The 22003-nt window shown below is 40.5% G+C and overlaps 1 protein-coding gene across 1 annotated transcript in view; it reads right to left on the bottom strand.

Moving 5' to 3' along the window:
- The window catches only part of LOC115476518 (ankyrin repeat and fibronectin type-III domain-containing protein 1-like), a 1054756-nt gene that overhangs the window by 957626 nt on the left and 75127 nt on the right, over positions 1-22003 (bottom strand). Inside the window, exon 2 of the mRNA XM_030212932.1 lies at positions 10774-10922. Within this exon, the coding sequence (XP_030068792.1) occupies positions 10774-10862 (89 nt within the window). The 5' untranslated portion in view covers positions 10863-10922. The remainder of the gene's footprint in view (positions 1-10773; positions 10923-22003) is intronic.

Genomic DNA, 22003 nt, shown 5'->3' on the forward strand with positions numbered 1-22003 from the left:
GAAACGCCACAAGATCATCCCACAAATTTCTCAACCTGCACTTCACCAGCTGTAAAGGTCTAAAATACAAGTTGATGCATGCTACTACCTTCTCTTACATGAGCACGCAGCTATGGAATGCACTACCTACAGACCTGAAAACAATCAACGAAATAACTATCTTTCGCAAATCTCTGAAAACATATTTCTTTAACAAAAACTACAATGAGAACCAACAACCTCACTAATCTACCTCAGCAACTCACTCAGTTATGAAAGCCCACCTTATACATCTACTCTAATCACTCCCTTCCCTCTTCCCTCACTTAATCTCTGCACAACATCAACTGTATCTAATATCCTGTAATGACAATGGTAACAAAACTATTTAAGCCATATTGAGCCTGCAAATAGGTGGGAAAATGTGGGATACAAATGCAATAAATAATAATAAATAAAATAAATAATTATATTTGATATGTTACAAGAAAATGGTTTTATATTGTATATATTTTATTTTTTTAGACTATGTACATCAAATGTACATTTGATGCAGGCTTAGACAAAACAGTAATGTTAGGATTTATTGTAAAATTTGATTTTGCATATTTAATCACATAAATTTTGTTTCAGAAAATAAACTTATTTAACAAGATTGTTTTATGTATTAATTTAGGTATTATTTAAATACATTATAAGATTTTTCAGTTATTTACCTTGGAGTCTTTTTACTAAGGCGTGCTAACGGATTTAGCGCATGCTAATGAATTAGTTTGCGGTAAGTACCATGCAGCCCACAGGAATACAATGGGCTGCGCAGAATTTAGTGAACACTAGGGGCCCCTTTTACTAAGTGGCAGTAAAAGGGGCCTTGCAGTAGTGTTGGTGCGTGGGTTTGCCATGCAGCGAGGCCCCCTTTTACCGCCGCTGGTAAAAGGGGTTTTAAAAAAAAAAAGGAAATGGTCGTGCGTTAAATTAAATACTTCCCACATGGCCATTTCCTGATGGTAACCAGGCAGTGCTCAGGGCTGCCCACTTATCGCTGGGTAAGCCCCCAGTGCTAAAAAATAAAATTATTCTTTTCACCATCGGAAATGGTACACGGCACACATCGGCACTACAGTCAGGATCCTTCGGCAGCCCGGCAGTAGGGCCGATTTCGCTGAATGTCATTGCTGCATTATCCCTAGCTTGGCTTTGTAAAAGGGTCCCTAAATCTATTAGGTGATCTTCATTTAAAAAAAAACTTTATTTGGTTGGATCTGTTTTTTTGTCTTTTGTATGTACATATCTACTGCCTCTTTTTTTTTTGTCTTCATACTGAACAGACTGGCAGAAAATAACAGAACAAATAGAGAAGGAACTGATTCACAGACAGACATGACAATCTACATTTACCTGAGTCACACTTATCCAATTACGAATAGGGATTTTGGGGTCCTTTTACAAAGGCACACTAGCGGTTTTAGCGTGCGTTAAAAATAAACACATGCTAAATGCTAGAGACACCCATAGGAATATATGGATGTCTCTAAAGTTTAGTGTGTACTAAAAATGATAGTGTGCCTTTGAGTGGAGGAGTGGCCTAGTGGTTAGAGTGGTGGACTTTGGTCCTGGGGAACTGGGTTTGATTCCCACTGCAGGCACAGGCAGCTCCTTGTGACTCTGGGCAAGTCACTTAACCCTCCCTCCATTGCCCCAGGTACAAATAAGTATCTGTATATAATAAGTAAGCCGCACTGAACCTGCTATGAGTGGGAAAGTGCGGGGTACAAATGTAATAAAATAAATAAAAGACCTCCCCTATGGTTTTTTTTGTATTTTTCAACTATTTATTCTGAGTGGAAAAGAAATAAATATTTATATAGAATGTTCATTGCCTTGAGGAAAAAGATCTTAAACAATAGACAATTTTAGCTAGAAAGAGATTTATAGCCGGTTGAGTTAATTATTGACAAGTCGGGACCCATATCTCATGGTTGTAAATACTAGCAGGAATCTATCAGTCCTGCTTTTAATGTAGTAAACTGACCTTCACTTAAACTGCATTTTCAAGGATTCTATTTCAAACAATAACAGCCCTCTTGAGAGAAACCAGTTTCTTCTGAATTGCTGCTTATGACCACTGATTTATTTATTTTATGCTGGTGATGCCCAGCTCACCTCTGTTCACCATCTTTAAACAAAACAGTTTTTTTCTGAATCTTCTCTATTAAAGGCAACATAGATTTAGTGTGTTTAATCAGTTCTTAACATTTACAGTTGTATGATTCATGCACTGAGAGATCCTTTTACTAAGCTGCAGTAAAAGGGGGCCTGCGCTAGCATCAGCGTGTGTTTTCGACAAGTGCTGAGCCCCCCCCCCCCCGCCCCCACTTTTACCATGCGGCCATTCTGAGAGGAGCACTTACCACCACCCATTGAGGTGGCAGAAAAAGCTCCCACACTAACCCGGCGTTGATTACTGCCAGGTAAGCACTGGCGCTACAAAAATAGAAAAATTTTTGTAGTGCCGGAAATTACACGCACGGGGGGTGGGGAACAACCGCCAGACTCAGTGGTAGCCCGGCGGTAGTTCCGGATTGGCCAATCCTTCGGCAACAGGGCCCCTCAGTTATTAGTTCTCCTCTGCACACTACTGGTCCTTGTCTCAGATTGTGAGCCCACAGGAGACAAATATGCTCACACATTGAGCCTGCAAATAGGTGGGAAAATGTGGGATACAAAGGCTACAAATAAATAAATAAATCTCTCTTATCTGCACCCTTCTCCTCCACTGCTAACTCCAGACTCCATTCCTTTTATCTTGCTGCACCATATGCCTGGAACAGACTTCCTGAGCCTGTACGTCAAGCTCCATCTCTGGCTGTCTTCAAATCTAAGCTAAAAGCCCACCTTTTTGATGCTGCTTTTAACTCCTAACCCTTATTCACTTTATTCAGAACCCTTATTTTATCATCCTCACTTTAATATTCCCTTATCTCTTACTTGTCCTGTTTGTCTGGACTAATTAGATTGTAAGCTCTGTCAAGCAGGGACTGTCTCTTCATGTTCAAGTGTACAGCGCTGCGTACGTCTAGTAGTAATTTAGAAATGATAAGTAGTAGTAGTAGTAAAGTTAGGCATCATTAAAATCCATGCTCAGCGCCAGTGCTACAAAGGTCACGTAGTACTAAGCAACCTTTACAGAACAGCACTTAGCATGAATTCCCACACCCAACTTTGGGCATGAGGACTTATGCCTGCCAAAAGCTGGTGGAAATCCTTGCGCCCAATTGTCAAAAGTTAGGCGCATAACTTCAGTAGTCTATAACACTGTGCCTAAATTTCTGGAGCATCCCCAACCCACCCATGCCCCTCCGCTGGCCACACCCCCTTGTGAGTGAGACAATATAGGTTCATAGTGTTACAGAATAGCACATAGACGAACACACCCATAAGAACTAATTATTGCCAATTAACATCAATAATTGCTCACGGCTCATTAATTAGATTGCATGTGGATCCGGGAGCCATACCCAACCTTGGGTGACCTTCATAGAATCCAGGGGACAATGACTCCAAGTTTCTAGCAGACAAAATTCTCTTGCTTTATCCCAGTATTTTGTTTGCCAAATTGACTCTTCCATACATTGTCGTTCTTGTTGCAAATCGTTGGAAATAGTCATATTTCAGCATCCCAAGTATATCTACTAAAAAAAACCTCTCTTGACCAGGGAAACTAATGACCACTGCACCTGCTCTGAAGGTATAAATGCATTCATGCTCTCTATGCATGTCCATGTATATTTTATAAAATAGAGAGGTAGAACAAAAAGGAGATACAAGCCTCACAGGTATGAAACAGCAAAAGAGGTGGAGTGAGGCACCAAAGACATGGAAGTGAGACCTTTTAATAAAATATTTTTTTAAATCTGTATTATTGGAATCCATGTCTTTGGTGCCTCACTCCTCCTCTTTTGCTGTTGTATAAAACATGTGCATGCATTGCAGCTTCATCTCTGCTCCCCACAAACTATGCCCTCGAGAATGCTTAAATGTGATCCATGTGAAAGTACATGCTATCTCTCCAGTGTGTGTAGTTTAAAAAAAATGTTCTTTATTGAAATCCAATGAATACAGACATGAGAAAAAACATGAAAAATTATATACCCAATAATTCTGAACCATTCAACTAGAGTTCAACAAGTTTTTTTGTTATGATTATCTTTCCTCCTCCTTCAAGACTTCCCAAACCCTTCCCCCTCCCCTCATCCATAATATTAAAATTACAGACTTGGTTGGCTCTTAACCAAGTCTGGACCAATTATAGCTTGTGCGGTTAAGTAAGCTAAGCAAGTCAATCAACAGTTTAGAATCCAGCTTCAAGCACAATGAGGCATCACTGTCCAAACAGGTTCCCAGATCTTTTGGAATGTTCTCCATCACACAAGATGGGGCCAACCATTTTGTGACATTCCATAATCATAGTGGCATATACCAAATGTTCCTACTTTGTGATATTCAGAGGCAAAATGTTTCTCCAATAAAAACAAGTAATGGAGAAGAGTACCCTTCATTTTATTAGGTTTATGATTAGAAACTGAATAATCCTCAAATAGGAAAATCTGTGAGGCAAGAGGAAATCGTATATCTAAGATGCTGTATGAATGTCCACAACCAAAACATGTGACCAAGGATAGCAGCCAAAGTATCACATTTTTGTGTAATTCCTATCAAGCATGCCCTTTTTGGTGAAATGTAAACCCTGTGAATAAACTTATATTGCTGTTTTTGATAAGCCACATAAGTCAACTTCACTATGGGTTTACAAATTAGCCCTCTCAAGGCATCTTCTGTAATAGACACATTCAAATCTCTGGATCAAGCTTCCACCTATCTTCGATAAAGAAGGAAATCTGCTCTTAAAAGCTTAAAATAAAGAACGAGACTCAAGGAGTTTGTTCACTACATAGTAAAAATAATTCCTCTACTTGGTCTGTCATATCTTCAACAAGGACTTCTGCAGGGTGAGAGTTAATGTAATGCTTGATTTGCAGATATGCCAGATGATCTTTTCAAGATATTTGGTAATGTTCTCAAAGATAAGCAAAGGTTAAAGCTTGACCATCACTATTGACACAATGTTTTTACCATAGTTAAACCATTCCTGGCCTTGTGCTGAAAGGTTCTGCTGGACATACCCATTGGGAAATCAGCATTACCCTAAAAGGGCAGCCACACTATGACATTTTTATTACATAGAAAAAATGAAGGCAGACAAAGACCATATGGTCTATCCAGTCTGCCCACCCATGCCATCTATTTCTTCCTTTCACTCCCTTAGAGATCCTATGTATTTGTCCCAAGCTTTCTTGAATTCAGATACAGTTTTTGTCTTCACCATCTCCACTTGGAGGCTGTTCCATGAATTCACTACCCTTTTCATGAATTAGTATTTCCTCCGATTACTTCTGAATCTATCCCCTTTCACCTTCATCCTATGCCCCCTCATTCCAAAGAATCCTTTCAGTGGAAAAAGACTCGCCTCCTGTGCATTTAGGCCATGGAGTGGAACAGGTGGATGTGAAGCGTCTGTTCACACTTTCTAAAAATACTAGGACTGGGGGCATGCGATGAAACTACAGTGTAGTAAATTTAAAACAAATTGGAGAAAATGTTTCTTAACCTATCGCATAATTAAACTCTGGAATTCATTGCCGGAGAATGTGGTGAAGGCAGTTAGCTTGGCAGAGTTTATAAAGGGGTTAGACTGTTTCCTAAAGAAGAAGTCCATAAACCACTAGTAAATGGACTTGGGAAAAATCCACAATTCCAGGAATAGCATGTATAGAAGTGGAGAAGTGGCCTAGTGGTTAGAGTGGTGGACTTTGGTCCTGGGGAACTGAAGAACTGAGTTTGATTCCCAGCACAGGCAGCTCCTTGTGACTCTGGGCAAGTCACTTAACCCTCCATTGCCTGCCGCATTGAGCCTGCCATGAGTGGGAAAGCGCGGGGTACAAATGTAATAAAAAATATATATATATAAAAAAAAATAGAATGTTTGAACGTTTGGGAAGCTTGCCAGGTGTCCTTGGCCTGGATTGGCCACTGTTGTGGACAGGATGCTGGGCTCAATGGACCCTTGACCTTTTCCCAGTGTGGCATTACTTATGTACATATCTCCCCTCTCCTGCCTTTCTTCGAAAGTGTGTATATATATATATATATATATATGTATTTAAATCTTTAACTGTGCCCACATGCTTTATGATGAAGTAGCCACCCTCTGGACCAACTCAATCCTGTTTGTATCTTTTTGAAGGTATGGTCTCTAGAATTGTACACAATATTCTCAATGAGGTCTCACCAGTGTCCTATACAGGGACATCATCACCTCCTTTTTCCTACTGACCATTCCTCTTCCTATGCACCCAAACATCCTTCTAGCTTTCACCGTCACTTTTTCTACCTGTTGGGTCCACCTTAAGTTCATCATAAGATCACACCTAAGTCCCTCTCTTCTTTAATACACAAAAGTATTTTACCCCAAACTGCACTACTCATTTGAGCTTTTGTAGCCTAAATATATGGCTCTTCATTTTTTAGTATTAAGTCTTAGCTGCAAAATTCTGGACCATTCTTCATTAGGTCCCTCCCTCATGTTATCATACCATTAGGGGTGTCTACTCTATTGCAGATTTTGTATCATCCACAAAGAGACAAACTCCTACTTTAAAAAACGCTCATTAGCTATCAACTTCCTACCTAATTATTGCCTGATCTCGAATCTCCCCTTTGTTTCTAAAATTCTGGCACAACAATTATCTGATTTTATTGACCGTACTTGCATTCTTTATCCTCACCAATCTGAGTTTTGATCAGGCAACAGCTGAAAAACCATACTCACTACTCTCCTTAGTGACCTCCATTCTGCCTTGTACACAGATGATATTACAGTGCTGGTGTCTCTGAACTTCACACCCCCCTTTGACCTTAACGATCACGATCTGTTGCTTTCATCATTGGCAGGCATAGGCATTACTGACTTGGTTAATTCCAGCCAAATTGTTAAATCATTCCAGCCAAAGTTTTCCTTTAATGTTTCAAATGCTTCTTTGGTTTTGTGCTCACTTCTCATCAATTATGGTGTTCAGGGTTCTTTTCTGGCACCATTGCTCTTCAACATTTTCTTGAGTCCCCTAACTACTGTTATTCAAGGCTCAGGTATCTATGTCTTCTACTATGCAGATGCTGCTGATTCACTGAGTTTATCACCTCTGTCCTGACCTGTCTAAACTCAATTTGTCTCTCTCCAAGATTGTATCCTGACTTATTTGAATCCATCCAAAATGGTTGTTTGTTGAATCACAGGTGACTCTTGTCCTCCCTCTCTCAACCTTTCTTTGGATGGTACCTAGATTACCATTGTCTCACATTTCAGGTACCTTGGAGTAGTTTTAGATCAATTACTTTCATTCTCTCATCACACTGCTTCTGGAGCTAAAGCATGCTTTATTTCCCTTTGCCAGTTCAGAACTGTCTGCTCATTCCTTGATCTTCCTTCTCAGATTATTCTCTATACTCTTTTAGCATCGCGTTTGGACTACTGGAATATAATTTATTCTGGGCTCCCACAATATTTACTTCAAGTCACCTTCAGACTATCCAAAATACAGCTGCTTGTATCCTCTCTAAAGTGAGAAGATTTGACCGGATCACCTCCCTACTCATACAACACCATTAGTTATCTGTCACTATTAGTGTCCAGTTTAAAATTCTTATCCTTATTCTAAAAGCCAATCACTCCTGCAACCCCTCTTATCTATCCCTGCTGATTCAACATTACACCCTGTTTAGGATGCGTCATTCCTTCAATGATTTTCATTTGAAACTTCTATCACAGAAACAGGTACACTGTCAGGCCACAAAAGATGGAGCTTTTTTCTGCACTGTTACCTTCTCTCTGGAATTCTCTTCCCCCTTACCTTAGACTTGAAACCTCTTATCAACATGCAGACTGATAGGATGGCTCCTCCTAGAATGCACTGACACTACAAGTCTATTTGTATCTGTGTCTCTAAGGGCCAGATGCACTAAACTTAACAAGCCAGCAACGTAGTTTTTAAACTGGTTCTAGCCAGTTTAACGCGCAAGTAGTAAACCGGGACATGCACAAAAGGGTTCTCCGAGCCGTTTCCCTGTCACGGTAGCAGCTAATGAGAACGGAATGCAAAAGAGCAAATTAGTATTATAATGTGTATAATTCGTATTCCAATGAGATGCACTACCGTTTTCTGATCCCCTCACCGTGGAAAACCTAACAGGAGGTCTGCACCTCTCGTTGGGGCTGCTGCGAGGGAATCGGAAGGAAAAAAAAACATCCAAGTGCTCATCAGGGACATCCAAGTGCCTAACACGAGCTGGACGTCTTCCTGCAGCTTTTGTGATGGGCGTCCTTCTTGGACGTGTTTTTCTTACCTGTCTGAACTGACCACAACCACAGTTCCCTAAACAGCCCCTCCAAGGTTGTTTTCAGCTTGCGCACCCCCCCCCCCAACAGGATTGTGACCTGCGAGGACAGCCAAATCAAATCTTTTTGGACGTCCCTCCCTCTAAGTCTCTCTCAGCCAATCATAGCGCGTTTAGCTGATACTGGTAACAGTTAAACGCGCTGTGATTGGCTGAGAGAGACCTGGAGGGAGGGACGTCCAAAAAGTTTTGATTTGGCTGTCCTCGCAGGTCACGATCCTGTGGGGGGGGGGGCGCAAGCTGAAAACAATCTTGGAGGGGACTGTTGAGAGAACTGTGGTTGTGGTCAGTTCAGGCACATAAGAAAAACAGGGATGTCCTTTTTTTTTTTTCTTCAGAGAGTCCTTCCTAATTACCTGATGTAAGCCTGCCTTTAACATTCAAAGCAGTAAACAATGGAAATGTTACACAAGCAAAGAGCAGCAGCACTTAAATTAACTGGGGCTCTTTTCAGCACTCTTTCTCTTCTGAGGTTTCAGGTTGCTGACAAGTTTCCTGCTCCTCAGGGACATCCTTTTTTTGTTGTTGTTTTTTTGAGTGAAGGACGTCCTTGGCATGTGAAAGTCTGCAACGATTATGGGGACGACTTGTTTGGGGTTTTTTTGTTTGTTTTTTGTTTTTTTGAGTGAAGGATGTCCATAAAGGACATTCTTGGCATGCGCAGAGCAGCCAGCATAACGCTTGGCTGCTCTGCGCATGCTCAGCTGGCTGACTGGCTTGGAAGGAAATCCCTTCTTTCTACATTCTATGCTTTACTGTGCTGGCATTCTTTTCTATTTGTTTTAATTTTTATATGTACACCATCCTGCCATTGCTTAAGGAAGGGCGGTATATCAAATAAAAGTAACCATAAACCTTACCAGACAATCCTTCAGCAATATCGCTTGCAAAAATATTAAAAAGAACCAGCCCAAGAACCGAACCTTGCAGCACACAATTGGTAACATCCTTTTCCTCAGAGTGAGCTCTGTTACCACTACCCTCTGTTGCCTTCCACTCCACCAGTTTCTAAACCAGTATTGATACCTTTACTTTTATAAAGATATTGCCAGACCCTTCTGAGTGGGTAGATCAAGCAATGACGCTTAACATGTAATACATAACCTGTTGAAAAGGAGCTATAAACACTTGCTCATGAATAGGCAGGGATAGTGCTGGGCAGACTTATACGGTCTGTGCCAGAGCCGGTGGTGGGAGGCGGGGCTGGTGGTTGGGAGGCGGGGATAGTGCTGAGCAGACTTATACGGTCTGTGCCAGGGCTGGTGGTTGGGAGGCGGGGATAGTGCTGGGCAGACTTATACAGTCTGTGCCCTGAAGAACACAGGTACAAATCAAAGTAGGGTATACACAAAAATTAGCACATATGAGTTATCTTGTTGGGCAGACTGGATGGACCGGGCAGGTCTTTTTCTGCCGTCATCTACTATGTTACTGGAGTATAATGGTCAGTATTTTTTAACCAGTGAGTAAGTTACATTGCTTTACATACAAGTCAAAGTCTGGGAGTGTGAGGCCTCCATTACATGGTGCATTTTAAATTTCTGAGTGTAGTTTTTATGTTTAAACGTTTTTTATTGACATTGCAGTAACACAAACATTGTCATACAGGTTCTGCATATAACGTCCATCCAACCTCAATCTAAATATACAACAATTGCTAACTAACATACAGCATTTGTGAATTTAATGGCAACATTTATTACCCCATCAAATGTACCTAACCTCCCCCCGCCCTCTCCCATTCCCTTCCTAAACCCCCCTTTTACCCCAGACCTGAAAAACCATTCAGTAACAGCCCGTGGAGTTTGAGTGTAGTTTTTAAACGCATTTACCGGAGAACAATTTACCGGAGTCACCTACTTCATGATACATTCATTTTTTTCTGTATTTAACCTTGTTTCCTGTATCTGTGTATTATGTGTACTGTTTCATTCTAGTTTGGTGTTCACTTTTGAGTTTTAGTATCCAAATCAAAAATATTTGGGGATAAACTTTTTAAAAAGACAATAAGAACGTGCTTAACAATAAGAGCAATATGCTTTGCTGGTTACCGTAGCAAGTTCTTTGGTCAGAAGGATAATCTTCACCCACTACTGCAGCAACTTTTCCTAATCAGTAAAACCATGCCTCCCTTTGCTAATCCCAAATCTCACAGTGTACCCAGGATACGTTCCATGCCCTTCAGTTTGAGAATTACCCGGATGGAGATACTACAAACATTAATACCAATGACCACACCACAGATGTGAAGTATCAGAAGAAAGAGACACATTGTTGACTTACTCTTTTATAATATTCATATTTTCACTCTCTTCTGGATCTGGATCCAGAGCCACAGGTTCAACAGATACCATCATCAGGTTTTCTTGCATCAAAATGTCATAACCCACTGCTCTGCTTGACAAGTCTCAATATTCCCAGATGTTTCACTGCTGCAGAAATAAAAAAAAAAAAAAGGTATAGGACCAATTATTGGTATTATTTTTGATCAAAACTAAATATAGCTGGCTGTGAGATTAAGATTTAAAACAATAGAGAGAGAAAGAGACTGGTCTATGTAATTCAGTATCAACATTAGATACACTGTATTGAAATCAAATGTGTTCATGCGTCTGACTTGGTAGAGGTAGAGCATACCAGCATGCTGACTTGCCTGAGCCCTATCTACCTGGGATGACCTTAGACAAGAAGAGACCGTATTTTGTCCTTGCCCATCTCATTCATGGACACCTACAGAAACTTACTAGCAAATTGTTAGTTGCAATGGTGATGATTTTGCAGAATGGAATTTTTTGTACTGAGATCAAGACTAAAATCACCAGCTCAAATGCGCTGTTGTATGCCATGTGGCTTAGCACACCATGGTGCTCCTGTTATCTCCTCTATCCCAGATAGGTGTGCTATCAGAAAACAAAAGCACAATATCCAGTTCCTTCAGCAGAATACATTTATACAATCGACTGGATCTGACTGGTCCAGTTACCTTTCTGTAAAGTGATTAGTCCTTGGATCTTTATAAAATTCTCAGTCTGAACTAACTTTGGAGCTCAACAAGCAAGCTAAAGGTGATGCCTTCTTATTGGACAACACACTCCCTTCCTTAGATCAATGCAAAACAAATTAAGAGCCTCATTAATGCAATTTCACACACATTTCAGTAAATAACATGAGCCCTATTATTCCCAATGGGGCCTATTTACTTTGAGGATAATTTTGTAACAGGTCATCTAGACTGGGAGAGCAAGGCGGCTCCTATTTGTAACTTATTTTACATAAGCACATAGGTGTCTATCAGGCTTATTTTCGAAAGTGATCGCTGGCCATCTTCCGACATAAATTGGGAGATAGCCGGCGATTTTGCAAAAGCAGCGAAATCGGTATAATCGAAAGCCGTGTTTTTGACACCGTCACCGCTTTCCCGTCGCCACGCTGGTGAAAGTGCAAGGGGGCGTGTCGGTGGCGAAGCGAAGGCGGGACATGGGCTTAGCTACCAGATGGCCGGCTTTCGCGGATAATGGAAAAAAAGAGCGGCGTTAGTATTTCGCCAGGTTTACTTGGTCCTTTAATTTTCACGATCAAGCCTCAAAAAGGTGCCCCAACTGACCAGATGACCACCAGAGGGAATGGGGTATGACCTCCCCATACTCCCCCAGTGGTCACCAACCCCCTCTCACACTAAAAAAATAAAAATAAAACACTTTTTTGCCAGCCTCTATGCCAGCCTCAAATGCCATACCCAGCTCCCTGACAGCAGTATGCAGGTCCCTGGAACAGTTTTTGTTGGTTGCAGTGGACTTCAGGCAGGTGGACCCAGGCCCATCCCCCCCACCTGTTACACTTGTGGTGGTAAGTGTTGAGCCCTCCAACCTCCCCCCAAAACCCACTGTACCCACATGTAGGTGCCCCCCTTCGCCCATAAGGGCTATGGTAATGGTGTAGAGTTGTGGGGAGTGGGTTTTGGGGGGATTTGGGGGGGCTCAGCACCCAAGGTAAGGGAGCTATGGACCTGGGAGCTATTTGTATATATTTTTTTAATTTTTAGAAGTGCCCCCTAGGGTGCCCGGTTGGTGTCCTGGCATGTGTTCCGGTCTTGAAAAAACCCTTGACAAGCAGTGTCTCTGGTCAAGAATTTCAGCACAATATGTAATAGAACATTTTAATAGACAGCGTAGGGTATAACCAAAGATGGAAAATATAGATAGGTAAGAGAGTAAAAGGAGTTAGAAAGTAAGGTGACTAATTTAAAGAAAGTTACACACGAGGTCAGAGAGATGATTAAATTTGCGGAACATAGACCATAAAAGTCCTCACCTTCCAAATTACTGGAATCTCCATCAAAGCCCTCTCCAGCCCATCCTAAACTGGATTGCTGGATTAAAAAAGAAAGGCTTCCTTTTGGTGTATCATTCCTAGACTTCCGTTGCTCCAGTGCATTTAATGAGAGATTAAGACATTCCTCTATCTCTCACTAAAAAGTTAGTACATATGTATCAAGTGTAGTACTTGGTCTTCCCCTTGGTAACATCCCTTGGCATCTTGGCCTGGTCAAAGCAATCAACTACAAACCAGTATGACTACTTCAAGTAACACCCGTCCCTAATTCTAGAAAGTTGTGCAACCAAATTTGTGACTAGAGTGCAAATTTGACATACAAGTATAGAATAAGGTCAGTTACACATTTAACTTTATAGTTAGCCAATAATTGGTATTAATGAGCATTGTTATATTTAGAACTAATTGGCACCAATTAGAAGTTACACGTGTGACTGCCCTTAGTCAGTATTCATTAAATTGCACACTCACATTCCAGAGCATGCAACCTCAAGGGCGTTGTGGACTTGTGAGGGGAAAGAGCAAGTCGAAGGCACGTCAGGCAGTTACATGCATGATTTATAGAATGCTAGCATTTACACACCTGACTACCTACGGTTAGGCACGAGCATTTACGCCAGCCTTTGAGCTAGCGCACATGCTCACACATAAAGTTTGGGACACAAATGCGGATTTATGCAAGCATTCCATAACAGCAGTCGCACACACAACTGCCATTACAGAATTTGAACTTAAGTGTGCCTCATCCCGGCACCTAATTTTAGGCATTCTATATGGCATTACCCCTACACTTACCAAGTAATATATCCAACATAATTTTACAGACACGTTCACCTTCCTTTTATGATCACATGCCTCAATGAAACAGAAGTGCTATGTGTATCGGGGATGTGAAGCTCACCTGTCCTGTGAACTATTTATATGTTTGGATTCAACTTAAAAACAATTAAAAATAAAAAGTGTGACCATGCAAAAGATCACAACACCAATTTCACCATCAAAACCAGGCATCTGTATCAGGGCAGAATGAAGAATAACAGCCACTGGAAGGAAGAAGAAAAGACCAAAGTCTGGAAGGAATATAGTGTGTTGGTGAGCAGCTCCAAAGCCTTGAGGGTAAAAAAGGATAAGGATCAAAGACGCATCAAGTATGGTGCATGGAACGCCAGCATGACACATTCAGAACATGTATTTCCTGTGAAAGGCAGTGGGGGAGAGAGGAGCTTCAGCTTCAAAGTTGTGGATCTCCTTTGCCACTCACAAAGTGCCCAAATCATTTCAGAAACAAGAATGCTGTTATATTCTCAAGTGCTGAGCACCATCTTTTCACTGCAAAAGCTTTTTGTGAAGCACAATCACAAGATATTACTGCTGCATTGTCGTTGGCATGAGAAAAAAATAATTATTTTGAAAAACTGACAAGGGAGACATTTTCTGCTTTCAAAAGGCCCCTTCATTTTTTTAAAATTATTATCATTAATTATAAATAGCAATTAAATATGCCCGAGGATAATCCTTGGTGTAGAAATACTATTTTTCTTCCCTTTCAGTACAGTTATTCTGATCATCTTGGAAGTCCTGTTGCTGTTATGACAAGGGACATATTTGGGACCAGTATAATGGGACATTTGATTCCAGTACTCTTGTCAGGGATGGAGGGAAGTCTCCTGAAAGATTAACTCTCAGCATTAATCAGTGGCCATCAGAGGTTGCCATAGTGACAGCCTTTCCTGAGCACCAAAGCGTTGACAATATGAACTTCTTTCTTTTTTCCCTCATCCTGCTCTCTCTCATTATTTATTTATTTTATTTCTTTTTCAATATTTATAACCCACTTTAATTTCAAAGTGGGAATAAAACATACATAAAATCACTATATAAAACATTTAACCATTTGGTACTTAACAAAAACTCCTCCCAGCTATCAGTAGAACTTTACAAGATATTAGAACTGCTGCAGTGGTGCCCAAATTGAGGATGGCAAGGTGGATAAACTAGAAGAGACACCTGATAGCTGCTTATAAGCTACGAACATCACATACTGTTGTCTTGATCCCATATCTTCCTAGAGGTTCAAGTTATTCCCATTTGGGTCTGCTCCCTATACTTCATCAATTCGTAGTTCTTAGTTTGACAGAAGGGCAGTTACCAGACGCTCCAAAGATGGCTATTATATGCCCTATTTTGAAAAAAGGCTTCTTTAGATCCTTCGCTTCTAATTATCAGCTTATTTCTAATTTCCCTTTTATTACAAAGGGGCTCTTTTACTAAGCAGCGGTAAGCACTAACATGTGCTTACCACACACTAAAAGGCATTAACGTGGGATGTGTGCAGGAATTCCGCAGTAGTTCTGGGATCAATGCATTTAAAAACTTTTTAGTGCAGGAGTGTGTTTGAAGGAGGAGAGTAGGCGTGCTCTGCACTAATTGGTTAGCGCAGGCATAAGAACATAAGGATATAAGAATAGCCATACTGAGTCAGAACAACGGTCCACAGCAATGGCCGACTCTGGTCACAAGTACTGACAGAAACCCAATTAGTAGTACCATTCCATGCTAACACTCCCAGGACAAGCCGTGGCTTACCCCATGTCCAGCTCAATTACAGAATTTATTTTTATTTGCAATAACTTTCTATACCGCTCTAGCAGACAGGCAGAACAGAGCGGTGTACAGGCAATAGGAAACCAGAAAAGACCTCCATTAATGTATAGGAAAGCAGGGTGTTAAGTTTAGAGACATAAGCACTGCAAACAAGAGGGTAAAGCAAAGACACAAAAGGAGGACAGGGTCCAAGGGTAACACTAGTAATTTCAGCAAACTTTTCACCAAAAGCTAAGCGGAAAAGCCAAGTTTTCAGCTCAGTTTTAAAATCCTTAAAGAGGAATTGCTACGGAGAGAAAGGGAGAGATTCTTCTGCCTTCCATTACGGCAAATGTAAGCCACATTGAGCCTGCAAATTGGTGGGAAAATGTGGGATACAAATGCTACAAATAATAATAATAATACCTGGAACAATGTGCTGTGACAGGTTGATTCCAAGTGGGCACGTTTTGGAGAAAGCAGAACTAAGCAGCGATTGTTTAATGAATGGAGAGTTCTGGAGGGGCAATAAGGAATAGTTAAACAAGAGCGACATTTGGGGATATTAAGTCTAAAGGCCTTGAAAGTGAGGGTGGCAATTTTATAAGTGATCCTTTGCTCAACATGGAGCCAATTATATTGTTTCAACAGAGGTGAACTATCATCATAGCAATGGGCACAGCAGAGTAAGCTGATGGCTGTGTTCTGGAGCGATTGAAGTTTCTTTAGTGTGTGACAAGGTAGACCAGCATAAACAACATTACAATCATCAAGATGGGTGGTTAAAAAAAAGAGATTAGTGCATAGAATTGTGAAGTATCAAAGAAGTGACGAATTGCACATAGCTGGCAGAAAACTAGAAAACTAGTTTTGGTCGTGAGAGATCTGTGGCAAAAAAGAAAGTGAGGAATCTAGAATAATACCTAAATAACGAAAGATAGGTACTGGTGTAATAGATGTGTCCAATAGAGTGATGGGGGATGGAGGAGAGAGAGTTGAACCAGAGAACCAACAGGCAACAGTTTTATCCAGATTTAGCACTAACTGAGGATCGCTTAGCCAGCTAGCAACTCAGTCAAGACAGATCTGTAAAGGAGTAGGGGAAGGAGAGGAAGAGGTGATAGGAAAGAGCAGCAGAATGTCACCAGCATAAAGATAAGCGTAGATTCTGAAGAACTGTATGAAAGCAACAAGGGGACTCAAGTAGACATTTAAAAAATGAAGAGAAGGTATAGACCCTTGGGGTACGCCCCGATGTTCTGTCAGAGAGAATGACCTGAAATGTGGGATGAAATAGAAAGGAAGCGAGCCAATTAGCACAGGTTAGATGTGAGCTGACAAGTAGCCCTTACCGTCTACAACATAGGTGTGGCAGTAAGGACTCACAGGATAATAGCCACACACTAATTGGGAAATTAGCATATGGCCGTTAATGGAGAAAAAAAAAAAAAAAAGAAATTGCAGCCACAGCCATTTTTGCAGCCAAACTAAAATATCCTCAGCGCGCAGGAAACCCACATACTAAAAATAGCGCAAGCCACTTTGTAGCACAGCTTTGTAAAAGGGCTCCTAAGGTCATTGAAAATGCAGACCGCACAATTTCAGTCTCATTTAGAATCAATGTTTGTTTTCATCCTCGGCATTCTGGCTTCAGGTCTGGTTTTAGAACCGAGACAGTTCTGATGTCACTTTTAAGTGAAATTTATAGTAAATTAGATGATGGCTTTATTGCCCTAGAGGCTTCCTTAAACCTTTCAGCCGCCTCTGATATGATTGATCATTTTCTCTTACAACGCCCCTAGGACATCAGTATTGTAGGTACCATTTATTCTTGGTTTTCTTCCTTTCTTCAGTCATGTACCTTTCAGGTTGTTATGTCAGAAAAATCTTCAGCCACTTATCCCTTTCACAAGGTGATTTGCAAGGACCTATTTTGTCACCCATTTTGTTTAATCTTTTCCTCAGTCTTTTACCATCAATAATCCAAACTTCAGAGATCAGTGACTATTATTATACAGATGATTGTCTGATTCATTATACCACTTCCCATTGTCTTGATTTATCCTCTCTACAGAATTGTCTACTGAAAGTGGCCGATTAGCTACAAAAACACTCGTTAGTATTAAATCCAGAAAAAACGACTGTCAAGCAAGACCTTCTACTGACCCATCATTCTCTTTAATGTTTCTCTTTATCCTTTTAATAAATTCAAATATCTAGATGTTTGGTTAGATTCTAAAACTAACCTTTTCTCCTCAAATACGAAATACGAAAGCGCCAAACCCCTAAGAGAAAAATTACACTGGCTCCCATTGAAAGAACATATTACGTTCAAAATCTGCACTTTGGTTCATAAAATCATCCACGGTGAGGCTCCGGTCTACATGTCAGACCTCACAGACTTACCAACGAGGAACACCAAAAGATCAGCACGTACATTCCTGAATCTCCACTACCCCAGCTGCAAAGGTCTAAAATATAAATCAACATATGCATCCAGCTTCTCCTACATAGGCACGCAACTGTGGAATGCACTACCAAAAGCCACAAAAACAATACACGACATAACTAAATTCCGAAAAATACTAAAAACCAACCTGTTCAAAAAGGCATACCAAAATGATCCATCCTAAATACCAGACAACAAAACCCATACCAGAATTGGACAAAACCGAACTCTCTATACCTGACTGCTCAGTCACTAATGAACTTTTAACGCAATTACCACTTTATCTCTCACTACGAAAATGATTCTCTATTCTTGATTGCTTAATCTACTCTGTCACTTATGAACTTTAATGCAATACCACTTTGTATTTCTCATTCCGAAATTGGCCATCGCCATTATGGAACAATGTAAGCCACATTGAGCCTGCAAATAGATGGGAAAATGTGGGATACAAATGCAACAAATAATAATAATAAATTTCAGCGATTAGGTAATTTTGTGCTTCGTAGATTGAGGTCAGTTCACAGCTATTTGAGTTTTGAGGCCCTTAATATACTGTTCCATGCATTCATAGGCTCATGACTACTGTAATGTAATCTATGATGGTATATTGAATGCAGAGTTAAAACAATTACAGACATTACAAAATACTGCAAAAAGGGTTCTTTGTCATGCTAAATGATGGGACTATGTATCTCCTTTTCTAATTAAACTGCACTGGTTGCCTGTTGAGTTCTGGGTGAAATTTAAGATTTTTGTATTGGCACTTAAAGCTCTCCAACCCTGGCATGCCAGAATACCTTGCTGTCTTAACTATCCCTTATGTTCCTACACATACCTCCCTGTTTGCTAAGCCAAACAGCAATGCCAACACAGCCATTCAAAGTGAATGGGCTGTTTTGGCATTAGCGCACGGCAGCCGCTAGTGCGGCTTAGTAAACAGAGGGGATAATCTTAGATCTTTTAATTATAGACTAGTTTTGCCCAGTCCATTGAAAGCTTACTGGGAATCCACACAATTTAGTGCTTTTTATTTTACAGCTCCATGAATTATTTGTCTCTCTTCGATCTGAGTCCTCATTTGTACAATTTGAAGCCAAATTAAAATAGGGGTTTTTTAAGCTAGTGTTTCCTGTTTTATTCAATGAAGACGTGATTATTTTCTTGTGTCACTCTGCAATGGGAGAACATGTAGGTGTATAACGTGCCCCACTGACCTGATGCTATTATTCTTGGAATGACAATCTTGGATGCTGGATTCTGCCCTGTATTACTATGGCATTCTTTGCTTAATTTATGTGATAATTTATTTCATTTTGTAAGCCGTCTTAATTTGTAAGCCACAATGAGCCCGCAAATAGGTGGGAAAATGTGGGATACAAATGCAAATAAATAAATAAATAAATAATTTGCATTTGTGAAAAAGGCAGTTATAGCAAGTTCCAATAAACAAACATCAAGACATATTTCTTCATGGAAAAGGTAGTGAATGCCTGGAATATCCTCCTAAAGAAGGAGGGAAAGACAAAAATAATGATGAATTCAAAAAGATGTGAGACATACACAGTGGATCTATCAATGGACAGAAAATTGGGCACTTCAGATCAGAAACAGTAGTAAAATAACTTTTTGCACTTCACAGAAGAAATGGAGGGAATCTTCACAGAGTGACAGTTATAACCCTAATCACCTTACTGGGCTATTTCAGTCTTCATCTGGCTATCATCTACTATGTTACTATAGGCCTTAGTTTAGAAGCTTTATTCATGTTTTGGACATCTAAAAACTAGCATTTAGACATCCATAATGCAAGGATATTCAAATCCTGATTTTATAAAGCCAGGATATGGACACTTAAAATTGCAGTAAATCTATATGGTAATGCGTGGTCTGGATGTGTTTTGGGCAGGACTAGGGAAGGGGCATAATATGGATGCCCAACTTTGATTTCAGCAGGGGAAGGAACGTCCATGTCCAAAAGGATGGATGTCCGTATTTGGATCTGGTACTTGGCATGTCCAGGTTATAGAAAGGTGCTCCGATTGAGCAGTTCTCCACTGGAAGGAGTAAGAGAAGTCACAGAAGGCATATTTTGTGTCTCTGGAGAGCTCACAATTATAAAGAAAAGAAAATCACAAAGAGCTGCAGTGGGATTTGAACTGGAGACCTTGAATTGCTGGTTACTCAACTATTAGGCCACTCCTCCAAAAGGACGTCTATGAAGCCGTTTTATAATATGGACATTTCTATGCTACTATAAAGTCACTCATGTCTCTTGTTTTGCCCCGTTTATAGTTTGGACATTTCAGCTTCTAAAATGAATGTTTATGGTGGATGTAGCCAGTAATTGGATGTCCATTTCTTGTGTATTTTGGAACAGGCTATATGTCGACAGGTCCTGTTCTAAAATACATGAGAAATAGACATTCCTATGCAGCGTCCTGACTTGTATGTCCTTATTCTGAATTGGATGCCATCAGTCTACATCTTCCCTTGTTAACATGGCAGTGGGAATATAAGAAAATAAGAATTGCCATACTGGGTCAGACCAAAGGTCCATCTAGTCCAGCATCCTGCCTCTAACAGTGGCCAAGCCAGGTCACAAGTACGTGGCAGAATCCCCAAAAGTACCAAGATTCCATGCTACCTACTCCCATGGACAAGCAGTGGCTTTCCCTGAGTCTACCTTAATAACGGTTTACGGACTTTGCCTCCATGAATTTGTCCAATGCTTTTTCTAAAACCAGCTACACTAACTGCTTTTACCATATCTGGCAACAAGTTCAAGAGCTTAACTATACACTAAGGGATAAAGTCTATAAGTAGCACCAAAAAATCTGCACCGATGTGACATGCTTAGCACGATTCTATACGGAGTATGCTTCCTTTATAGATTCACGCTTATTTTATTTATTGCATTTGTATCCCACATTTTCCCACATCTTTGCTGGCACTAAGGTGTGCCTAACTGTAGGTGGCTGCAATTAGGCCTGCTATAAGTAGGCCTAAATATGGGCACCTAAGTTATTTATTTATAGCATTTATATCCCACATTTTCCCACCCAAGGGCAGGCCCAATGTGGCTTACAGAAATTTACAAAAGTCATACATCAATTCTAAGTTAGGCACAATTAGGTGTGATTCTGTATCAACGTGCATAAAATCTAGGAACGCTCCTAACCAATATTTTTCCTGATGTTTCTAGGGCAAAAGCACATTTTTGCAATTTAAAGCTCCTGGAGGGAGAGATACCGTAAAACCCACAAAAGAAAAGCATCCTGTCAGGTTTGGCTACAACACAGCGGATTTAGTATACTTCTGTGGTATCCTCCTGCACCTACCCTTTTTGAGATTTTCACAAGTGTATGAGCCCTGAAGCAGACGGGTTTGTCCCGTCAGAACACGGCACCGTGTCGGGTCTTGTATACCTGTGGTACAGATTACTGAAATTTGTATCTGGCTATGAAGATTTCATGGCCCATCTCTACTCCTTGGATTTCTTTCGGATTACAGTAGGGGTTTTTCCTTTACCTTTGGATTTGTGTTTGGTGGGGGGGGGGGGGTTGTGCTTTAGCCAATTATTTTCAGCAGCACTAACCAGTTAAATGCCACTGAAAATTAGCGGTTAGGCACGAACAGGTGATTTAACCAGCCAGGAGCTGTTTCTGGCTGGTTAAATTCTTCTGAATATCGACCCTTACATCTTTGAGCCCAGACATAATGGAAAGTCCTTCATGATGTGATCTGTATTGATGGTTCTGCTATCCTTGTAGTACTGTATTGTTTTTTGTTAAATGTGCTTTTTTCTGTTATTGTTGAAAATTTTATAAAAATAACAAGTTTTAGAAAAATGTGAATAGGGCTTAAAAAATGAGGGTCATCATTTTTTGGTACAACTAAACCACGTCCAGAATATGCCCTCTCTTTTGAATCTGTGCATCTTGCGGAGATTACATAGAAATATGACAGCAGTTAAGAGCCAAGTGGCTAAATGGCAGATGACGTTTAATGTGAGCAAGTGCAAGGTGATGCATGTGGGAAAAAAGAACCCGAATTATAGCTACATCATGCAAGGTTCCATGTTAGGAGTTACGGACCAAGAAAGGGATCTGGGTGTCGTCGGCGATAATACACTGAAACCTGCTGCGG

This window comes from Microcaecilia unicolor, chromosome 8 (assembly GCF_901765095.1).
Source record: "Microcaecilia unicolor chromosome 8, aMicUni1.1, whole genome shotgun sequence".
In the NCBI taxonomy this organism is placed as follows: Eukaryota; Metazoa; Chordata; class Amphibia; order Gymnophiona; family Siphonopidae; genus Microcaecilia; species Microcaecilia unicolor.